At 43.1% G+C, this 23070-nt stretch overlaps 1 protein-coding gene across 1 annotated transcript in view; it reads right to left on the minus strand.

Annotated features, from left to right (window-relative positions):
- Window positions 1-1608: 1608 nt before the first annotated feature.
- The window catches only part of RNF150 (ring finger protein 150), a 125558-nt gene continuing 104096 nt past the window's right edge, over window positions 1609-23070 (minus strand). Inside the window, exon 7 of the mRNA XM_065687677.1 lies at window positions 1609-9439. Within this exon, the coding sequence (XP_065543749.1) occupies window positions 9321-9439 (119 nt within the window). The 3' untranslated portion in view covers window positions 1609-9320. The remainder of the gene's footprint in view (window positions 9440-23070) is intronic.

Below are 23070 nucleotides of genomic sequence, written 5' to 3' on the forward strand. Positions count from 1 at the left end.
CAAGGAGCACCGGCCCCCATCGCTCCCTGGGACGGTCACTAAAGGAAGGCAGAGAACAAAGCGGCAGGCAGGGAGGGAGACACGCGGGGAAGAGCGGGACCAGATTCCTTGGCTAGCAATGCCTACAGGCTGTCTCTGAAGGCCGTCCATGCTTCTGGCATGCAGGGTTTCTGCCCTTGGAGCAGAGCTGGTGGGACAGCAAGCTCCAGGCTGTGCTGCCAACTGGCTGACATGGGTTGGGAGGGGAAAAGCGATTTCTGGCATTGCTGAGAGAGATCTTGAGTTGCTGGAGCGGGTGCAGAGAAGGGCAATGAAGCTGGTGAAGGGCCTGGAGCACAAGTCTCATGAAGAATGGCCGAGGAAACTGAGGTTGTTTGGTCTGGGGAAGACAGGCTCAGGGGGGTCTTACTGCTCGGTACAACTACCTGAAAGGAAGATGGAGTGAGGAGGTGGCTGGACTCCTCTCAAAGTCATAAGCGATAGGACAAGAGGTAATGGCCTCAAGCTGTGCCAGAGGAGTTTTAGATTGGATATTAGGAACAATTTCTTCTCTAAAAGTGTAATCAGGCATTGGAACAGCTGCCCATGGAAGTGGTGGCATCACTGTCCCTGGAAGTGCTCAAAAAACGTGTAGTTGAGGCCTTTAGTGGCACGGTTTAGTGGTGGTCTTGGCAGTCCTGGGGTAATGGTTGGACTTGATCTTAAAGGTCTTTTCCAACCTAGCTGACTCTATGATTCTATGATAAAGCCAATGCTAAATCACATGTGGTTTTCTTGCTCTGAGCTTGCCTGCTGCCCCTGTCATGAACATCAAGAACAAAGCCCAGCAGGAGGGTGGGGAGCAAGGAGGCAGGGGGGAGCTGTGTGTGATCTAGCCCATGGCTGTTGCCTTCCTCACTCCTGTGTGAAATCCAGGTTAGGGCCCCAACCAATTTGGCTGTTGATGCCTTGAATGTACTGCTGCAGGCAGGTGAGAGGCATCTGTGCTGGAGGCAGTGGGTGGCAAGCACAAAATGTGGGCCAGGGTGGGGGATGGCTGGGCCCTGGCTCAAGCCAGGATTTGACCCCTGTCAGGGATTTCTGTCTGCCTTCTGTTGCATATTCCGGAAAACTTCAAGTTTCTCAAATTCTTTAAGGCAGGATTTTTGCTGGGCCTTGAACCTCTTGTAGGCAGCACACCTATGCTGGCCAGCCACAGTCCCCGGGGCTCTCCCGTGGCCCCCTGCTCCCAGGGATGCAGAGCAGCAGCTGATGAGCCCTCACACCACTGGTGCCATTCCCACTGGGGCATGGCAGAGCCGTCACTGTTTAAAGCTATTTTAACACATTATGCCCAGCACCTGGGCTGGGGAAGTGGAGGCATTTACCTCACACAGCCACTGCATGCTGATCAAAAGCAGCTGAAGGATAGGGAGGACCTGAACAGTGACTGGGGCTGAAGTGGTGGCATGGAGGCCAGGCTGCCACTTGGGTCCCTTCCTGCTGTATCGTCTGCCTCCCGTGAACACCAGTCTGAAGTGGTGGAGTTCAGGAAGAAACAACATGCATATTTCCCACATCAGGAAATGCCAGTTTTACACAGCCTGTTAGAAAATACGTGCGACACAGTAATCAGATTCGTTTTATTAAAAAACTTGCAATAAAATTCCTTGGAATTCACCATCTTAACTTTGAGAGTTGCAATATTTTACTAGTACATAATAACACAGTCTCACATATTTACATTATAATCCTCTATATAACAAAAATAGCCATGTTGTACTACTGAATAATGCTTCCGAATATTACCCTCAACATTTCGGTACTTCCCCCAGCTGAGTCACTGTCCATGCTCTTCAGCATTTACAGTACATAACAAAGCGAGAAGGAAACAAAAAGTGTGTGCCTCATGATTTCAGGCAAATCCCTTTAAGATGGTAGTTCTCCGACTCCCACATTTTTCAAGAGAGATAAAGTGCATTGGAGGGGAAGATGTAGACATTATAAAATATCGGCACAGACTTAAAGTCTATTTGCAATACTGTACAGAAAGTAATGCTAGAAAAAAAGGCTCGCTTCACAAACTGCTACTGCACTGTTTTGGCAGCAAGTCACAGGTAGCTGGGGCGGGGGGGGGAAGCTGACTATGAGAAAAAGAGCTATGTAAATGCCACTGTGTGATTTTGCCATGGTCTTTGCTGGGTGTTGCACAAACCAACGTGCAGCTGGCTGAGAAAGGAACTGGTTTTTAACATGGAGATGAAGGGTTGTTTCCACAGTCGGAAGAACCACAACGTGGTCAGCCTGCAGGAACCAACTGCCTTACCAGCAAACCAGCTTCAGCCAGAACCAGGCTCCCAGCTGTGGGGGGGCCACAGTGCCAAGTGTGACAGCCCTGTCACCCCCAAGCCTGCCAGAGCAGAAGCAGTAAAGCCACTCCTGCATCCGGAGCGGGACTGATTACCTTGTTCCACTGGGACAGACCATTGTCTCCAAGCTGGAAGTGATTTCGATAAGCTGTGTGCTGATCCATATGGTATTTATTTCACTCAGGGTTTTTTTTCCCTTCTTAACGTCAGCATTTGCTGGTATGGCTCTGCAGTGCGTGAAAAGAGACATGGCTGGAAAAGGCTTTGGAGCCATCACTGAAAACCAGGATACTTTTGCTCTGTTCATGAACCATGTACAGATGGGGCACCACAGTTTTTTGGTTTGCTTATAAACTACTCAACAGAAATGATCCTCTTCTGGAAATGGATGGAATGTATATTTTGACAAGTACAAAACCATTTTAAATGTTCACTAAATACAAGGAACATCTTGCTATAAAAATAACAGACCCTCCCACCCACTGTCCCCTCTTTACATTTCTAATTATAAAATGGTACAGTCATTTCAGGTTCCTAACATGAAACAAGAAGGAAGGGTGGTATTACGTACACATACAAAACATTTAGGTATTTGACATCTGAAATAACATTCAGATATACATTCAGAGCGAACAAGCATCTCGATCTTGGTATTGTTTTTCAAGCTACACAGGACTGAAGATTTGAGAAATGAACAAAAATGGGAAAATGCTATTTTTGTTTTTTTTTCCCTCTCCCTTTTTTTCTTCGCATTCACTCCAGAAAGAAATAACTTCCACTGGCTCACAATTAAAACAGTTGAGACAAGATTAATTTCAGATGGAAAATTCATCTGTTGGCTTTTCATTCAAAATCCACAACATATTTCATTCATTTCTCTTCTCTATTTCTCCCTTTGAAATACAGCTTCTGCTTGGAAGGTTTTTTTTTTTTCCCTAGAGAAATAAGTACCAAAGCAGAGGGAGGGAGCTGAGCGGGTGTCCAGCGTGATGGGGGCGGCCTTGCCTTCTCCCTCGCTCCCTGTCCCAGCCGGCAGCTGCCATCTGCCACACAAACAAATCCAGGCTAAAAAGTCCATCTGGCGTTCCTCTTTCAACTGCGAAACTATCAATTAGTTCAGGTAACAGCTTGGGAAAGTAAAAGGAGTGCTTGCGTTGGATCAGTCGTCCCTATTCACCAAAGCCTGTGAAACAACACCTCCACCCTGGTTTCCCTGCCCCGACAGTATTTCATGCCATTGTTTTTCACTGCTTGTGTTAATGAAGCCAATTCGTTTGTGTCACGCTGGCTGCCCCGTATACACTCACACGTTTTGCACCTATCAAACAAATGACTTAACGCTCAGTGTTCTTCAGTGAAGCAGCAATCCTGATCAGCACTGGCTGTGAAGAAGGTATGGCTGCCCTGAGTCTGCCCAACACCCCCGGAACACCCCTGGCCTATCTGTGACTAAGTTGAACTTAGGCTGGCTCCTCTCCCCTGTGCTCAACCACAGCAATCCAACCTGCTAAAAGAGATGCAGGCAGCACAAAATGCAAGAGAGGAAGCGGCACAGCACTAGTTTGATCCCACCGTCTCCTTCCCTTGCAACTAAGGCTCACACCCGAGCAGACATCTGTGAGAGGGACTGGGAAGGAACCAGATGGGTTTCTCTGCCATTTCAGTCCTGTGGAACTGGAAATGGGTGCATCCCAACAGCAAACCAAGCCCTCCCTCTTCTGCTTAGAGAGTCAGTGTCCTGGCCCCTATTCCTAGTAGAGTGGCTCGACAACAGGGATCCACAAGAATAACAAATGTTTAAAAAAAGTCCATTATTGCTAATAAACATAAATCAATAAATGACTATTGGTTTTCCTGGCTTGCACAGCCTACAGATTCTTATCCTTGCTTATTACAAACTATATGCTTAGTCATGAGCTCTTCCAAGGACAGAGATCACAAAGGAATGAGACTCTTGGAAACAGAGCCTGGGAGATTCCCAGCTGGGAAGTTGGACTTGCAGTCCAGAGATTTACATTTAAACCTTGTGCCCTGATCTTTGCCTTTTAATCACAGAATCCACTCAAAGGGCTGTGGCGTATATTCAAAGGAAAATCTTGTAAGGCAAAACTCTGGAAAATCTAAATGACAACTGCAGGTTTAACACGAACAGCAAACAGAACAGACTCTATGGATAATCTGCAACTGTGTTGTACTGATGAGTAAATGTACATGGAAGTGTGAAGTGATCTGCAGATACCCACCAGGGCAACCCATCCATATGCAAAGGTCTTCTGAGATAGACATTTTTCAAACTGGATAAGCACTTCTTTTGCTTTAGCAAGGGGGAAAAAGAAGGTGGGTTAACAGGTTTCACAAGGAAAATAACTGGCTCACAGTGCATATTCTTTGAGAAGGATCAAACTCAGAGCTGGATCTGCCTCTGTGCTTGGGTTCATTTAGTTAACAAAGTAAAAATGTATCCCAAACAAGTCATTCAATAAGACTAAGCACTGCCCTTCTTGCAATGGCTTCCTCTGGATCTGATCTAGGGGTCCCTGAAGCAGTGAATCTGAGGGACCTCTTATCATATATATTTCTTTTTCCCAAATTGCCTCTAGAAAGCCTTTTTCTTTAGTGCCACAATCTCCCCCATATAAAAAGTCATATAAAAATGGCAGCTGCTTCTGCTTCCACTACAATATGGTTTCTAGTCTTACCAATACACTTTTATATGCATTCATGGCATTAGAATACAGAATGCTTAAAGAAAGAACTATAGCGCTGTGATTGACCTGAGCCTGGTTTTGAGGCTCTGAAGCAGTCAGAAAATAAAAAAACACCCCAAGCCCTCAGCAAGTGTCAGATCTCGATCCTCACCAGAACAAGTCAGCCATGGGGAGGGGATGTGGAACTGGCACCTTGCACATCTGCATGCACGCATTAGGCCATTTATCAGTGCAAAACTCTCCTATACAACTTTTTGTGTCCTATTGAACAGACCTTTGGAAAGCAGTTCAGTGAAACCCATGAAAATCAAAGGACAGCCAGAGGGCAGTCTCCCTCTGCCCAAGTTTCACCCTGCAACCACTTCAGCATGAGTGGAGATGAGCCTCGCTAAGATGAATACTTCTCCCACCTACAACTTGTTCACGGAAAAGAAAAGAGCCTCAGACAACAGGGCAGGAAAAGCTCAGAGACACAAGATCAGCTTAATGACAAAAATGCCTTTCTCGAGAGCTGCACTATCCCTCCTTTGGCCACCAGCCCTGTGCAGGAGGTGCCCCTTTGCCCCGGTGTTAGTCACAGGATGAGCCTGCAGAATTACATGCATGAACACTTGTTCATCAGAGGGCACCAGAGGATTTTATGTTTTCCTGGCTGCATGCTAAAGGCTGCTTTCCCTTCTGAACAGGCAGTACTCTGTCCCTGGCATCTGAATCCCATGTATTTAATTCCAGAGCCCAAGCTTAGCAGGCAGCAGTACTGAGGACTCGCACAACTTGCAGGATGGGACTCATCTTGCTCAAAGTTGCAACTCGAGAGGTTTAATTGTACCTTGTGAGGAAATCTTGGTGCAGAGATTCATGCAAGCAAAAACAGTACATGGACATGCAGATCTGCAGAATTAAGGCTTTCATATGTGCTACAAACATACACCTGGGGGTCTTAGTCATTATGAAGCACCTCAAACTTCCAAGGCATTTCAGAGGTTATATATACAAAGAATATTGTCAGCCAGGTTCTGCTTTAGAAAAATATTTCCATTTGACACAGGGAATTAATTATTCTCATAGACCTGTTGAAAATAACATGATTTTGGTACAAGTCCAAAATTAGCTGCAAGTGCTTTTCTGAAGAAGGACGGAATAAATCATTTACTTAAGTGCTTTCCTAAATTCTGGCTTCAGTGATGTGTAACCTGGCTTTCCACTTGCTACTGCTTAACAGTGCCCAGAGCTGTAGAACACCTGAGGACAGAGATGGAAAAACATCTTTCCTGAGTGAAACCGTGGGTAGAACAGGGAAAACAAAAGCAGACTGACTCCTGACCCAGATTTGCTAGGGTGCCTCTTCTGGAAGACTACAATATGGTGATATGTACAAATGTCTCACCCAGCCTAGCACCCTGCCAGTGGCCACCTGCGGACCCTGAGGGACCACATCTGGTATGGGATACTCAGGAAAAGAACATGCACAGTGTGATCCCTCCCTGAAATCCTTCTGCAACTCCTAGAAATAAGGGCAGGGTCTCAGTTACCATCTATGTGATGCCCCTTTGAGCACAGCTCCCTCCAATGATTTTGCTGGGCGCAGTTCAGTGTCAGCTGGGAGTTTCATCTACTGTCTTGCTTTTCCACAGACCTCACTGCTCTGCTGTGCTGTGGATGACTCTGCTATGGCAACAGATAATCAGTCAATCTACCTATTGAGATTAACTTAATTAATTGTGAAATTAACTTCAGTGTGAAATAAAACAAAGACTTTGTGACAGATTCTCTAAAACTCAAGCAGTGCAGCCAAGAGTATTTTGTCTGTGTGCTGTGCTGCGCTGCGCTGCAGCGGGTGGATGTTAAAGGATTACTGACAACTCAGACATCGTGTTCGTGATGTTCCTGTGACATGTAGCACCCAGGCTCCAGCACTAGAGAAGAAATTGTACCAGCATGTGTAGTTCCCCTCGGGAGACCTGACTGTGTATAACCAGCTTCACTCTTTCCCTTGCAGTCATTTGAGATGAATTTCATTCCTGTGTGAAGGGCCAGTGGTGCTGTAAGCACCACTTAAATCCCATTTCAGCATTATTTCCAGAGCCTAAGTGGAACTGATGCAGTACCTTGTGCAAACTCTCTTGTGTAGGGGTGAATCTCAGCATTGGTCTTCCTGATGCTGTGGACCTTTCCCATAGCAGCAAGGAATAGAGGAGACATTAAAGAATAAGGAAAATATGATCACAGAACCACAAATACTGGCAAGACTGACCTAGCTGCACCCTTTGGAATGATCTCTAACTTTCTTTTTAAACCAAGCAGATTTCCAGCATCTCCTTAATTAAATAGAGATGTCCTTTCAAATGGCTTATAAAAATCTAACTGCACATTTCCGGATCATGGTTTTGAACAATGATTAGGCTGTGCTCCTTCACCTCAGTTACCCTGTAATTCAGGGACTAAGAACATAAAAAAAATTAAGCTATAAAATGAATTGAGTTCTAACTGGACTGAAAAGCATGGAGTACAATTTTAACTTCTTCCTGTACTGAAGAAACAAGTCAGTCAGAATTTTAGGAATAGCTCTAAACATATTTGTTCTTGAATAAGATCTGACAAACCAAATTTTGGCTCGAAGTTGGTCTCCACATTTAACAAGTAAATCCACAAGGAGATTAAACACAGCAAGAACCCTAATAGTTGCATTTTGAGATGCTGCCATGACACCATGAAGTCAAAATGTTTGACCTTGCCATGAAATTGCAATATAAGATGAATTGTTGATTCTATGGACTTGACTCAGGAGGCAGTAATGTGATTCAAATCATCTGACTGTCAACAGAAACCATGTACTCTTGTGTAACAGTAAGCTAAAAATGCTTCTTCACAGTTGAGGATTTTGACTGAAAAAGGAAATCATACACTGAACAAGTAATGATATAAGCTTTCCCATGAAGAGCAGAGCTCAGGATGAACTAAATAATCATTGAAGGCCATTATTACTTAGGCATTTTGATTTATGTTAGTTCTATTTTCATATTCCCTCCCCTCTACCCAATGTATTTTGGTATATGTATCTATATACAAAATGCAAATATTCTATTATGTTTGCCACAGTGTTGACAGGGACCCTGGAGGGCAAGGAACCACTTGAACTCCTGTGTTGGGTAACAAGTTTTAAAAGGTAAGAAGTGAAAAACACCAGAAAAAAAAAACAAACAAACCAGGAAGCAAACATTTCAACCAGCTGCTTCCTGCTTCATTAGCAATTTCTGATGCTGGTATCAGCATCTTCAGACCCTTTCTAAGAATACTGTCATCCACATAATGCACAGCTGTCAACAAGCAGCCTCTGGAAACCTCTCAGACACTCCTTTAGCCTACCAGTCAGACTTTGGTCTGCAAAATTAAGAAGAGACATGATGTTATACTAGATCTTCTTTTCCAGCTACTGAACTGTAGGAAGGCCATTACTGTAGTGACAGCTGCTAATGGCATAAAATATAGCAAAGGACTACAAGGATGGAGTAAAGCTTTAAGGTTTTTTTTCTCTCCTTCTCACTATATGATATTTGTCTAGAACAGACCTCTACATAAAAGCCAACACAATGGAGTTTTAACCCAAATATCAACAATCTCTGTTAACTCACAACTATCCTACAAATAAAGGCCTTCAGAATATACTATTTCCAAGGCTCCCACCTAATGAAAGCAGACTTCACGTTAATGCAGGGTGCTGGCGCACCATCCTTCTGAAGCCATGTGTACTTCATGCAGAAACAACAAGGCAATGATAAATCCTGGAGTCAGATCATGAAGTGACCAGTGAATGGGAATTCAGATTTCTGGACTGAACTCTTGAAAAAGCTGGGGTCAGTCAACGAAAACAGAGTGTTTTATATAACCAACCGAACAAACATAACAAATGGACGTCTTTTCAAAACAAAGAAACAAAACCCAATCGAACAAGTGTAGAAAACACTCAAGCTGTCTTTTCAGTTGCGTATTTATGAGCCACTGAAGAGTTACATGACCGCTCTCAAGCACGTGGGTAAACTGAAAGCGTTCCTCTCCCGTGTGAACAAAATGAACGTATGCAGATGATGAAACCACATCCAGGCAGACACAACTGTTGCTATTGCTTTTCGTGACCATCTCAGAATGGAGTGTGCAGGAGTGACAGTGCTCTGGAGGCATGTGCATGACTGGTCCAAATCCTAGAAAGCTGACACAGTCCCTCCCTGTGACCCTCCCCTGTAGTTTAGTGTTGGATCTCTGTTTTTCAAGACTTCACCTCTTCGCAGTCTTGATCAGTGGAAAGCTCCACATCGGACAGTCCAACCTCCATTGCCATAATCAATGAAATATCTGAATCACTGCTCACTGCTGGCTCCTGTTCATCTGTGAGGGTAGAAAAGACAAGAAAAGGGCATTATGGTCATGTCTTTCTGTCAACTTACTACTATTTTTTGGTTCTGCAAATGGGACCCAGATGTTTCTCCATGAGTGAGGTTGTCCTTAGATTCTAAACTTTGCTCTTACTCATTATCTGTCTAAAGCATTTCAAAAGTATCAGAAAGTTGAATCCATCAGTAGTGAGAAACACAATGACAAGGAATCCTCCCAGGGCTCTCCATCCAGGTCCTCCACCTCCTTCCTCCCACCACCTGAGCACTTCTCTCCCTGTCACCTTTTCACTTGGCATCATCCTACTCCCTCAGCAAAGGCAGCAAGTTAAGGAGTAAGGCACAGGCACCTGGTGGAGCGAGTTGGCCATGAGGAAAACATTTCTTACAGGAAAAATTCTACCCAAACACTCATTAGGTGACATGATTGCTGTTAGTGGAGACTTCTAAGAAGGCACTAGGCTTATGTCTAGAAGGAGCAACATGTGTCTAATTAGTTATGCCCCAAGACTCAGGACCAGTCTACTTGCCTTCTCAGGTGCCTCTCTTGTCTTTTTCCAGTCTGTTTTCTATCCACCCTTTCCTCTGTTTGAAGATGCCCTGAAGGTTCATTATCCAGGCCAAAGGGATCTGCCTTAATCCACCACGGTCACAAATACAGTAAGAGTCAGACTGGCCAAACTGCAAATCCCATCAAAACTATAAGCGTAGGAAGAGCAACTTGTTTTTGTTTTGATACCACAGCACTTACTATGTACGCAATTAGCAGCAGATAAAGACAACAGATTTTAAAGGACTAAAGGCTTCTTTTATTTCAATAGCAATCAGAAGAAGCAAAACACACTGGATCTCTTGGGAGATCTTCAAAGGCACAAAAATCCCATAGGTGGCTGAGTCTCTGAGAGAAAAGTTGATGGTTCTTATTTTCCAGTGGTTTAATTACAATACTGTAAATGTATTTAAATCTGTGGCAGTTTTTCCTTTACATATTTTATTTTTCAGACAATAGAAGCAGAGCTTGATTGATGCTAAAAACCCCCTGGAAGTTGAATATCTAAGAATTAATAAGTAAGAAACATTACAGAGGAGACAGGAAAATAATAACTCCACACAGTTCAATTATTCACTTGAAGCTAAGTGAGCACAATTAGTCTCCTCTCAAGAGCTGTGTGTTTTTAAAACCTGTTTTAGAGAAAAAAAACATGTATTCACTTGTGCTGGGATTAGACGTCATGTTCTGTGGAGAAAGCCTGAATGCGCACTGCATTATTCAAACTGAAAGAGCCAGTGCTTTCCTTTACAACCCTTCCCAATTTTCATCCTGGATTATTTTTATACTTTCTTGATTACAAGATAAATAATTAATGCACACAACCTCTTTATATATGTACTTTTTTTTTTTCCTCCTTATCAATATGACAGCAGTAAAACATTTCAAAGCATTGCTTCTGACTATAAATGCTTCCACTGGAGGTGGGGGAAGTGTGCACTGACTGAATGGTATCTCCTGCAGACTTCAGTGGGTTTGAATTACACTGAACCATTAGGTGAACTGCTAGATCCAAGAGTACAAAAGTGCACCTCCAAGACCTAAAGCATCTGTAGTGGTAACAGCTCCCTGAGCCAGAACGATGCGGTTCCAGACTACTGGATTATTTATCATTGCTCTGTAACTAATAGGATTCTTAAAAACAATGAAAATGATGCTTTAAATGTTGACCTAAGAGGAAGTTTATGTTTGCATGATAGAGTTCCTGAGGCTTAGCCATGTTAAACTGCTGCCTGGAGCACTCGAGAGAGAAAGGTGATTTTCATCTGAGCTAGCTGTGCAGGAAAGAAGGACTGGCTGAATGGTGGCAGCCACACATGTACTGAAGAGACAGGCTGAGCTGCCAATACCAAATGTCAGAGCATCAAACACAGACGTGTTTATGGTGCTGAAATGTTATTTCAAGAATGTTGTTTCCTCTGGGGTTGCACAGCCAAAAACGCTCTCAGCTGAGTTCAAGAGAGGCAGAGAGAACAGCAGATTTACAGCTCACCTACCAACTTTCTAACCTATGCACAGGAGCACCCCCTTTCCAAACCAACAAACTTGAGTTTCGAATTAAAAATCCTACACAGTTATTAATTCTTGGATCTTAGTATTTCCAAAGTGTGGGCTCTATAGTTTATCTTCCTTGGGACTGAAGTGCAGGTCAGTAGGAACAGTGAACAAAGGATCCTAAAAATGCCCATGCTTCTCCCTTGGTATTGGTTTTCCAGTGCTGTGCAAGTGCCTAGAAACATGAATGCTCCACCTTCCTTGCTTGCTAACAGTGCAGTGGTTAAAAATCCCAAAGCTGCAGCCTGGAAGAGGCAGACAAGATAAGGAAATTAATGCATCCCTGAGCATTATAGGAGTCCTGCTACTGACCCCAACATGCACAGGAGGAAGCTCAGGGATGCTGCAGAAGATACAGGGGATACTGATCAGCTGTAGGTAACTGGCTGCAAGGTCTATAAACTGCCTCACGTAGTTTCCCTCCCAAACACACGCTTTTTATATAGTGGTGGTTGGTTTGCTTTTTGCCAGCTGCTCAATTACGTGAGAGAGCACAGCTAGTGGCCAGGCTGGACAAAGCCTTGGGTGAGATGGTTTAGTGTGAGGGGTCCCTGCCCATGGCAGGGGGGTTGGAACTAGATGATCTTAAGGTCCTTTCCAACCCTAACTATTCTATGATTCTATGAACTGATTCTACATTTGTTAAAGGTAAGCAAACCTCAACTAAACTACCAGTGCCAGGAGCTTAGCGGGCATTTTGCATCCCTGGTTTTTAGATCCTATTTACAGTGACAAAGCTTATACAGTCACACAGCTTCTACAGATGTCTGACTCACTGCTAAGAACTTTTACAACCTTTTTGCAAGTTTTTTGAGATCTGATGTTTTTCTTGAAGCCCTGAAGCCGGGTGAGGATCTCAACTGTCAGTGAAGATCTCAGCTTTCACTTAAAAATAAATGAATCTTACAAAGTAAAAAGGAAAGAGAGTTTAAAAAGCCACATATCCCTAATTTCTAGACAGATTTTATGCTGTAATATCTGACTTGTGATTTCACATGTTTGAGATTGGCAATCCTGTCTAACAACATACACTATAATGGTTCCACACTGTGCTTTATAGCCCTTCATGCCACAGGCATAAGGCCTTTTGCTTAATGAAGCAAAAGGCACATCCCAAGCTGCTTTTCAGCCTGAGTGCTAGTGCCTACAGCAGGCAACTGTAGACCTCCCTGCCGCATTCCTCTCATGTCAGCGAAACACAATATACCACAGCACGCTGCCTACTTCCAGACAGACTTTTTCCACTCACTCATATTCCCTGACACACATTCGACTGAGAGGTGCAATAAAACAAACTTCCTCTGTAGCCAATATTTAGATTTAATTATGCTAACGCAGGAAGAATATTGCCACATAGATATGGAACTGCCCTACATAACAGTGGTTCAGCCCCTACTTGTTGCAAAGTTCATTAAGTGATGTTTATATTTGAGTATAATTGCAATCAAACAAGGATGAAGACAGCAAGTTACTCTGGTGCTTTAAAACCAGTAAGACTGCACACTAGTAATAGTTACCACCTTTTGCTGGTACTCCTAACACTTTGAGGAAGTCTGTAGCTGTTGCACACTAATAAGTATTCCAAAAGAAAAAGGTCAGACGATGATTTTCCAAGAATTCGGTACTGCTTGGGTGGGACCTAAGCATTCAACAGTCAGTGAAAAGTGCATTTACAAAGGCATTGATCTGTCATGTGTAGGCGAGCACACAGGCATGGCCACAATTTGAGATATACTTGTAATGACCCAGTCAAAGATGAGGCTGATGTAATCGTGGTGGGTTTTGCACTCCTGGAGGCCTCCCTCCTGATCACCAGTGTGCTCCTTCCCAGGAGGCCACATCTGACGCTGTGCTCTGATGTCCCTAGGACATGGGCAGTGCCATGGGGCTCTCCTGAAATTGGTCCTGCTTGCCCCAGAGGCTGAGATTTCCCCCAGGCTCATGGAGCTGGAAAAGCTGCAGACCCTCATGTTTGTGCTAAAAGGTTCATGAGCAATTTGCATCCACAAAGTCACCAGAAAAACAAGAATACATTAAAATGTTATACAGCAGAGGCTTCATTGAATGCATATAAGATTTGTTTAAGATGGCAGATTTTTTTCCTTCTCTGGACCATTAGGTAGCTCTCTACTGCTCATTTGTGGGTAAGCAGAGAAGTATCGATTATTACATGTCAAATGAGAGCTGCTACCAGTGTGTAATTCATCTACTGAAAGTGTAACTAAAGCCAGCAATCTCCTATTCTTGAGATTAAAAACACAGGCCACTGCAATAAACTATTCAGCTGGGAGGCAGTCTCCCTTCCCTCATTTGTTACCAGCTCCCTGTGAACTAATTCAGCATTCTCAGTCCTGCTCCACACACAGCTGAACTGCTGCACAGAGCTGTGCAGCTGCTAATGGTTTTCTTCATCTTATGACAGTCACAGGAATCAGACAGTAAGAAAAAGCTACTACCATGCTACTGACTCAGGTGTAACCTATTTGCATAGCTATAAAGTTGAGCATTTAGCACAAGGGACAAGTCTTGTTTTGCACAGATCTTCCATTCTTGATGGCGGATGCCCACTTAAGGAGAAATGAGAAATTATTGATTTCTTCATCTAATGAAGTGCTGTGAAAAATTTATCAGCTTTTATCCCATCCTTAGCTGGCAGAAACTGTACAGCAGACAAAGGGACTGTGTCTAAAACCTCATTCTGACAATAAATATACAGCAAAACTTCACTTTGCTATTTATTTTACATTCTCGATTTTGCTATTCATTTCACATTCTCAGCTCTATGAAATATACCTTATTTCAGAACTCTTCATTTTCTGAAGATAGAACTAAGCCAAAACATAAAACCCCTGGTGACAGGTATGCTCTCATGTCTAGACAAATATCTAAAATGTATGTGTTAGCATGAACCTTACTCCAGTCTGTAGCTCCCTTCTACTAAACACTGCCCCCAATAAGACATGTCTTGAAGCACTTTGTTTCAGAAGAAACCAGAAATGTGACCATCTCCTGGAGCTGAGGACCTGAGAAGAAAATATATCCAGGGTCATTAGAGGCATTGACATGGGACCTTTATCAAAATGGATTCTGTTCAGCATGAAGCCTCAAGGAACCGACAACGCAATGCAATTCTGATTTTGCTTCCAGTATCAGAACAACCAGAACACTATTCATAATTTTTGATTTATGACCAGGAGAGAGAGACATTTCTAGGGCCCTCTATTTTAGTTTTGTCTGCCCAAGAATGTACTTTACCATTACAGATTTTATTGCTCCCTCCTCTTGCAGCCTCGCCACAGCATCACTTTGCTGCTTATAGTCCAAGCAGAGGAGCATGGTCCTATGAAGTTAGTACCTTGAATGGCAGCTCCTTCCACAATAGTACTTGATCGCTGACCCTCTTCTTTAAAACCACTACTGATTATTAAAATTATCCTCAAATTAATCATCCAATACTTTTTACTGGATCATTTTATAAGGAAGTCCCAAATTCCTTCCATATCATCTTGATAATCGTAACGCTTTAGAACAGGCCGTAACTGCACTAACAAAACAACTGAAATAAGACACATGGAAAAAAACTTCTATAAAATCTCCAATGCAAAATAAGCACTGGGAATATGTCTGAGGAGAAAGGGTTATAAAAAACCTGTTAGTGACACAGTCCTTTTGACTTAGTCCACAGAGACTAATAAAATGGATGAAGTCTGGCTGGCTACAATCAAAAACACAGTACTGGGGAAATATTTTATTGCTGTTCCCTAGCATCAGAAAGAGACTTATCTGAGCAGCAAAGGGAAAAGCAGTTAAGCGTGGTAACTACTTTTGGAAGAAAAGGTTAGAGTCTTTTTCATAAATAACAAGCCAGAGCTCTGTGAATGTACTAATGGCAACAAGGCTCCATTCAGGGGATAAAGCAGATGATGCCTGAGGCACAGAACATCCAAACATCAACACACCAGGAAGAACCAAATGCCATGACCTGGCAGGATTCATTCAAGACAACATTTCAAAAATGTGTTTAACTGGATCAAATCCTCAGCGGTTGAGAGACTTGACAGATTGGTCTGGATATGACATAAACCACTGGAATCCTTCCCAAAGAAAACCTGTTTCTTAATTCGTATTGAGTGAAAAGGCAACAAACTTTCCCCCTTTAATCTTTATCTAGGATGTATGTTTTGGGAGAACATACGGCATCTCTTAACGCGAACAGCCAAAGACATAGCTCCCTGACTTCAAACATCATGCAGAACAAAGGGGCAACATTATCATCATCATCCTAGACATGAGCTACTGAGATGGACAGTCATGACTCTTCACCAATTCTTGGTGCCCGGTTAAGACACCATACACCTGATTTTTCAGTTACAGCACTAGCCTGCACATTTTATGCCCCAAGAATATCTTCTACTACTTCAGTTACAGCTGTAATTACGCAGCACTTCTGGAAATCATATCCTAGTATCTAAAGTCAACCATCAAATAATGAAGGGAAATTATTAGTAATACAACCAATTTTCTGAAGCCTAAATTTGGAACATGTTCTTTTAAGCAATAAACTTTAACACCAGTTACCTGAAAAGACATTTTGTGTTTTGGCAAGACAATAAACTCATTTTCATTAACAGCACAGAAAAGTATCAGCACCCAAATGCTTTCTCCAAAAAGAAAGGGGGAAAAAAAAAAACCCTGTTGAAATAAGGATGTAAGATAAAAAACACACGGAGCAGATAACAAACACATCTGAAGAAAGCTGAGTAAAAACGGGGAAGAACACATACCACATGTTATTCAATGGAGACAGTTAGTCCTGATTGGCTGTAAAAGCAAAGCATTTTTATTCATTTTATATATATTTTATATATATATATTGACACACCTATATTTCTATATACATCTTCAGTGAGCATACACTAGCTCCTTGGGATTTTGTCCATGAGTCAGAATACATGGCCTTTGAAATTCACTGCAGGTATTAACATTATTTTAGGAGTCAACACTTTGGAGACCTTCTCCCTATGAGAGGCTGGCTGATGTTTTGGGAACTCTTGATCAGCTGTCTTAGTGGGGTGCTGCTGACCCTCTCTGTGACGCAATGAATGCCTCTGCCAAATACGACACAAGAAAACCTAGTATTTTTGCTTTCAGTATACTTTCCTCTTTCTCCTTACTCTTATGGGTCATGCTTATCACACTCCTGCCTATTCCACAGAAGGGAAACTCATTCTGTGCCATAGATGCTGCAATATAATTTTCTCTTCCCATGACTTCTCTTTCCCATTTCCTATTGGAAACTCAATCAAAATATAATCAGAAATATTGCCTGAACAGTGAATGGAGTCATCACACTAAGGTCTCCTGCACTGACCTCTATGCTCTCCTATCAGGTAATCTCCACATTCAAGGTCCTTTCACAGTTTATCGAAATGTCTGGTGTTATTCAAGGTATTTTCTTCCACTGTCAGACAAGAACCATCCTACTTCTCTCACAAGAGGACATCCAGCCTCTTAAACCTTTGCAAAGGTACTTTTCCTTTCCCCCTCTAAGTCGTCCCACTGTCCCCTTCCAGACAAGTGCACACCCTCCTTATCATTCACCACTGGCCATCCTCAGTGCCTAAATACTGCACCAGATGCACCCCTGGTCAGGATAGCACCTTCTTTCTTATGCCCACAGTAAGTTTCAGAGCTGCATTTCATGCTACAGCCTGTTAGAAATGCCTATTATTTAGAACATGCAAAATTATTCATGTATTTGATTGAAAATCAGAAAATGACATCTCCCATAAAAAGGGGAAAAAATCAAAAATACTGAAGCATGGGGCTCTAACTACAGAACAGTTTCGATTCTCAGCTACCTCAGCTACTTTTGGCAATATATTAAACTGTCAAAGATCTTTAATTCTGAATTTTTTAACTCTGAAAAAGAGTTCAGCTACTTTTTGTAACATCCTGCTACTTCCTAAACCACTCTATTTCTATTATTCTTCCATTTAATTTCTTTGTATGCAGAGCAAGTTTCTGACTTAGCTGAAGTATAGTTCCATGTACCAGCAGCATGACAGAGCCAAGAAGTGGAAGTCCAACACACCTGCCCTAGCTCACCCTCTGACCACCTATCCCTGGTCAGCTCTGCTATTCCCTTGACTGGCCAGGGAGTTGACTCCATTTAAAACAATGTCTGCAAACTCCCGTGGAAACATTTTTTGCTACGCTAGCAGCTGAACAGGCTGGCTCCATCACAAGGCAAGCACTGCAGTCACCTCTAGGAAAGAAGCACACAGAAAGAGAGAAACGAAGGGTTCCCCCCTTGCATTCGACATCTGCGAGCTGTCCCTGCGGTACCATGATGTAAAATGTCAGGTGTGGCACAGGGACTACTTTTTACTTGGTTTTCTTAGCAGCTGCTGAATGACGAGGACTCATTGGTGTTACTGCAAAACAAAGAGCAGCAAGTGATATATTTAAAGATAATCATGCTTTGTCATGTTAATGGTGTGTAAGGGATATTGCAAGGATTATTCCAGTAGTAAGGGTGACAAGTGTGGAGAGACATACACCCTTGGAGCAGTGAGCAAATCTTTAATCATACTGCCAGCTATATAAAAACCTGAAGGGATAGCAGGTATGTGACAAAAGTAGAGTTAAAAGCTGTATGCGCTAGCATGTGTTATATGCTATCTGGCCTACTGGTGGGCTGTCATAATAACGAGCCTTTTACATCAAAAAAGTATAATCACATAATTTAATTGTGTGCACCTCAGGTTCCACAGGCTATCCTGGTGACTGCTATTGTGACTGAACTCTCTTACTTATACCACAAAAACCTGTGTCAGCAGCATGCTCTGCTTCCTGCAAGCCTGAAAGGAGAAGGAAATTACAGGCTGACTCAGGCACACAATGCACTGGATTGAATGAGAGTGTAACGGTAAGAGAAACTTCAGTTCTGTTCTGAAGGAACATAAGGAAGAAATATCTTTCCATGGCGTGATTTACAGATGTACTGGCCAAGACCACACAAATCCCTCAGAGCAGTCACACTGGAGAGGTATCACAACACCCCTAAGCATGATACAATATTGAACCAGAAGACTCAATGTATGCCAGTGGTTTCCAAAACCTTGTTCTCAGGTCTTATCATGCTGCAGGGTGGGGGGTTGGAACTAGGTGACTTTAAGGTCCTTTCCAGCCCTAACTATTCTATGATTCTATGACTCCATGGCAGAAGCAGATGCACAAAGCCACTTGAGATCACTCCTTCTCAGGACTGCACCATCCTACTGACCCCATCTGCACAGCAGCTCTGCTCTGTCCTGCTGCTTTGCACGCTGCTCCTGGCCTGTAGGAATGTGCAAAGGGACGCTCAGCCCAGGAGCACCCTCCTTCCCACTGTGGCAACCAAGGAGCCTGCCCCAGAGCACCCACAGCTGGGTGGTGGCTGAGTTTCAGCAGGGTCTGCTGGCACACAGCAGGGCCTGGGGAAAATGGCACCCCATTGCTTTGATCTCTGCCTAACAGTTTCGGCACAGCTGCATCCTGCAAAGGCACCCAGAACCACAGCTCTCCTGGGAAGTGGGAATGCCACCTTTGGCACTCAAGGGAGGGAAAGAAGGGGTGTTTGGTGCTTGCAACAGCAACCCACCAAAGGCACACAAGACTAGGACATGAAAGTGGACCTGCAGAGCAAGGTCTGACTAGGCTGTTGTAAGAGATCTCGGATTACAACAGATTTTCTTCCAGGGCTCTCACTCCTACTTCAGCTCATGTACAAGGTGGCTACTAGCCAGCGCATATCTGCATGGGGGCAATTAATTCTGGGAACGTGATGTGAAACGTAGGCTGCTGTGACAAGAAGGAAGAAAAACATTTCTGCCTAATCACTATGCACTGCTTCCTCAATCACAAGTATGCACACAGCTGTAACAGAAAACAACAGCTTGCTTTAAAGAAAACTCCCATTAATTTCTGAATGAGGGTGTTGGAAAAGCTCATGTTAGTCTGGCTGAGTTTGTCTGTCATGGCAGCATGAGCATGATTTTCATATCTGTCTCTTCAAATATGCTTTACTGCATAGGCTTTCCAAAAACCTAGGCCCCTAGCAAAGCACAGTACTGAGGAATCATATACCGAACATTCAACAGCAGTTACGACGAACATCCTTGTGGAAAAAATGTCAAAAAAATGCCTGCATATATTAGAGGATCTATTGAGAAAACATACAAGGAGGTGGCTGAAAAGCTCAGTGGTGGTGGAATGACTTAACTAAAGCACATGAATATCTTCTCTTCCTCTTTTTCACACACAGTCCTGCCTTCCTTTCCAATGCTGCTAACAGTGGGCTTCACCTGAGATCTCCAGGACATTTCCAGGATAAAGGGGCAAGTCATTAGCCCAGGACTTCCTGGGGTCTTGAATTTTGTGGATGTCACCAGGAACCCTGTCCTTACCATGCATATTGGTGATGCTTGGCTGAAATTTAATTCCATTAGAAATGTCCATAATAAATACTTTCCCGAGGGATGTCTTCTCATTAGGCTTGAAAAAACTGCACACAGCAATGAAGCCAAAAGAGAAAAATCCCACAGTGGTGGTGGAGGAACCCACGCATCCTATATGTTATTTCAACAGCTGCCACTAGCAAAATGCAACTTCTAACCATGTAACTTTTACCTTAAGGGGAAAACAGTCTTCCTGTTTGTTCAATACAAGGAAACAACATGCCTGGGAACAGGCCTGGCACTGCTGCAGCAACAGCTCCAGCGCCTGAAGCAGGGCACAGCTGTGGTAACGCTGTGCCTGCCAAGCCTGGGCACATTAGCACAGCATTCAGTGGTCACCCACTCATACTGCTCCAGCATCCTCCGTGCGGCCCAGAGGTGCTCACAAACAACAGATGTGTGCAGACCCCATAACATTGTGTGTCATACTTTTTTCTCCCCTCTGACACCTTGCAGTGAAATCACTGTTTTGCCTCTCACCAGCCACGTGGCTTTGTAGGATTTGACCATTCCTGGTCTTCCGTCATATGCTTATGCTTCTGCAGGACAGCTACATGCCCCCCTCCCAAACTGGAGACATCTGACTGAAGTACCCTGCTTAGCTTAAAGATCAATTGTCACAAGTCCATAAAACCAGAGAATACATGAGAGAAACAGCACATCAACCCAGAGAATATATATTATTGAATTTTAAAGAACTGTCTACCCTGATATGAATTGGACAGCTTAATTATATATTTTGTCATAGGCCATGGCTTATCTATTTACTGTAGCTCAAAAGATAAGACTTGATTAAAGTGCAATTCAGCTGCAGAAAAATCTCTTGGAACAAAAAAATCCAAACTAACCCCAAATCAAACCAACAACCGAAAAGCAGAATCATGGAGCCCCAACTGTGCACTGCTGAAAACACCGTACACTTAATTTCTAGTGCCCTGTGTTCAGATGCACTCCTGGTAGGTAGTTGTGTCTGATTCCCCCTCATACACACCCAGAGAGGACAGCCCTGACCTTTGCTGAGCACTGGCAAACTCAAGGGGAGCCACTACCAACTGCTGGAGCCACCATAAATATCTCCTTTAAAATAAGCAACCTGAAATGCTTCATTGTTTTCAGATTTTTCATCTTCTCTGAAATCTAAGTGAAGATGTTGTTTTAAAACAATAGCCAGAAAGGGCAGATGGATAGTGCAAAAGTCACGCTTCAAAATAGCTTCAGTGGAACAATTTCTTTAACACACAGAGTATTTCTCTTTATTTAAAGAGGAAGCCTTAGGAGACTTGCACAGGAAGCAATGTCCTGGGTAGTTGAGTCTACTCTCCACTATTGTAGTGGCTGCACAGTATAATCCCTTTCAGATTTGCTAGCAATTAGCACCATTCACTGCACAAGCTCCACAGCTACTTAGCTCATCTCTTTGCCAGTGCAGAACCACAGCCGGATGTCAGTTAAAAGCTATAATACCTGGTTTTCAAAAGAACCCTTCACGCAACACCAACCCACTGAGATTTAAATGTTTTTTTACATCCTGCGATGACAGATGAGTTCACTGCTAATGCTCCGTTCTCTTAAACCTCACAAGCCTATCAAACCTTGCAACATGTTTTGCATTCCAGTGTAATTATTCAGGTTTTGGACAGGAATTATTCCAGACCTCATCTTCCCTGCAGTCTGCTCCACAGTTCCACTACCGGTAGCACTTTCTAGCTACGGTTATGGCTGGTTCTCTGATTGAGAAGTGAATCTGACCATGGCCACAAACAAACGCGAACTTTCGTACTCAAGGCTTCCTAAAATAAGAGTTTCCCACTACTTGCATGGTTGACATACCAAGAAGGTCCTTGCGTGCCCCTGGGCAGTTGTAAGCTGAATGTGCCTTGTGCCAAGCTGTGGGTGCAGAATAACTCAAACTGCTGCCGACATTTATGTATTGGCAGGTGGGCTATGACATTGTCTGCACTGGTATAATCGCTAAATCTTGTATAACTGTGACTGAGTATGAGCAGGAAGGGTGAAGCAGATCTACACAGCCATAAACAGCCCATAGATTCCAGCAGGAACACTTCCCAGGACTTCCTGCAAACTTAACAAAACCCCCTGATTTAATCTGTCTATGCATAGTTGTTATTATGAGTAAAGTGGCTCTTTTCATTAGTTTAGAAATCAGGAAAAAACCCCACCACAACCCCAACAGAGACTGTATCAAACCCTTTTCTTTTTGGAAAAGTAAAATGTCTGAATTGTCCTTTGGATCTCCTTTATGCTGCTTTCACAGTTTGCTTAAAGGATTTAACAATATTTTTGATGTAACCTTAAACAAGGGAAGTTTAGATTGGATATAAGGAAGAAGTTCTTTACTGTAGGGGTGTTGAGCCACTGGAATGGGTTGCCCAGGGAGGTTGTGAATGCTCCATCCCTGCCGGTGTTCAAGGCCAGGTTGGACAGAGCCCTGGGTGACATGGTTTAGTGTGAGGTGTCCCTGCCCATGCACGGGGGTTGGAACTAAGTCCTTTCCAACCCTAATTATTCTATGGTTCTATGATTCTATGGAAAAGAAAACCAGGCACATTTAAAACTCACCATGAGCACATGAAATGAGGATTAAAATATGACTAGGACGTATACAGAACCACTGTCTATTTGAAACAGAAATGTCCAAAATATTATTGTTTCCAGCAGCAGGGCTAGTGCACCAGATATAATTCTAACAAGCTAGGCTATGTGTATTAGAGCACATCCACAGAGAAACACAAGAGTACAGAACAACTGAGAAAAGCATTCCTAAAGACAAAGGTCAATAGTTTATCTCTTGTTATGTTCATTTAAGAATTTTTAAATCATCCAATCTCCTTTTAATTGGAACATTTCTTTGACAGTGCTGCAATAGCTCAACATTTTTGTTTTTTTCCCATTAAAAAACAAATCTTTGCTCTGCCAGGCCAGGCCTCCTACATTCAAAGCTTGTCTAAAAGTACATTTATAAAAATAGTTTACGGAAAGAAGGAAAAATAATCAAAAACT

Source organism: Lathamus discolor, chromosome 1, assembly GCF_037157495.1.
Source record: "Lathamus discolor isolate bLatDis1 chromosome 1, bLatDis1.hap1, whole genome shotgun sequence".
NCBI lineage: Eukaryota > Metazoa > Chordata > Aves > Psittaciformes > Psittacidae > Lathamus > Lathamus discolor.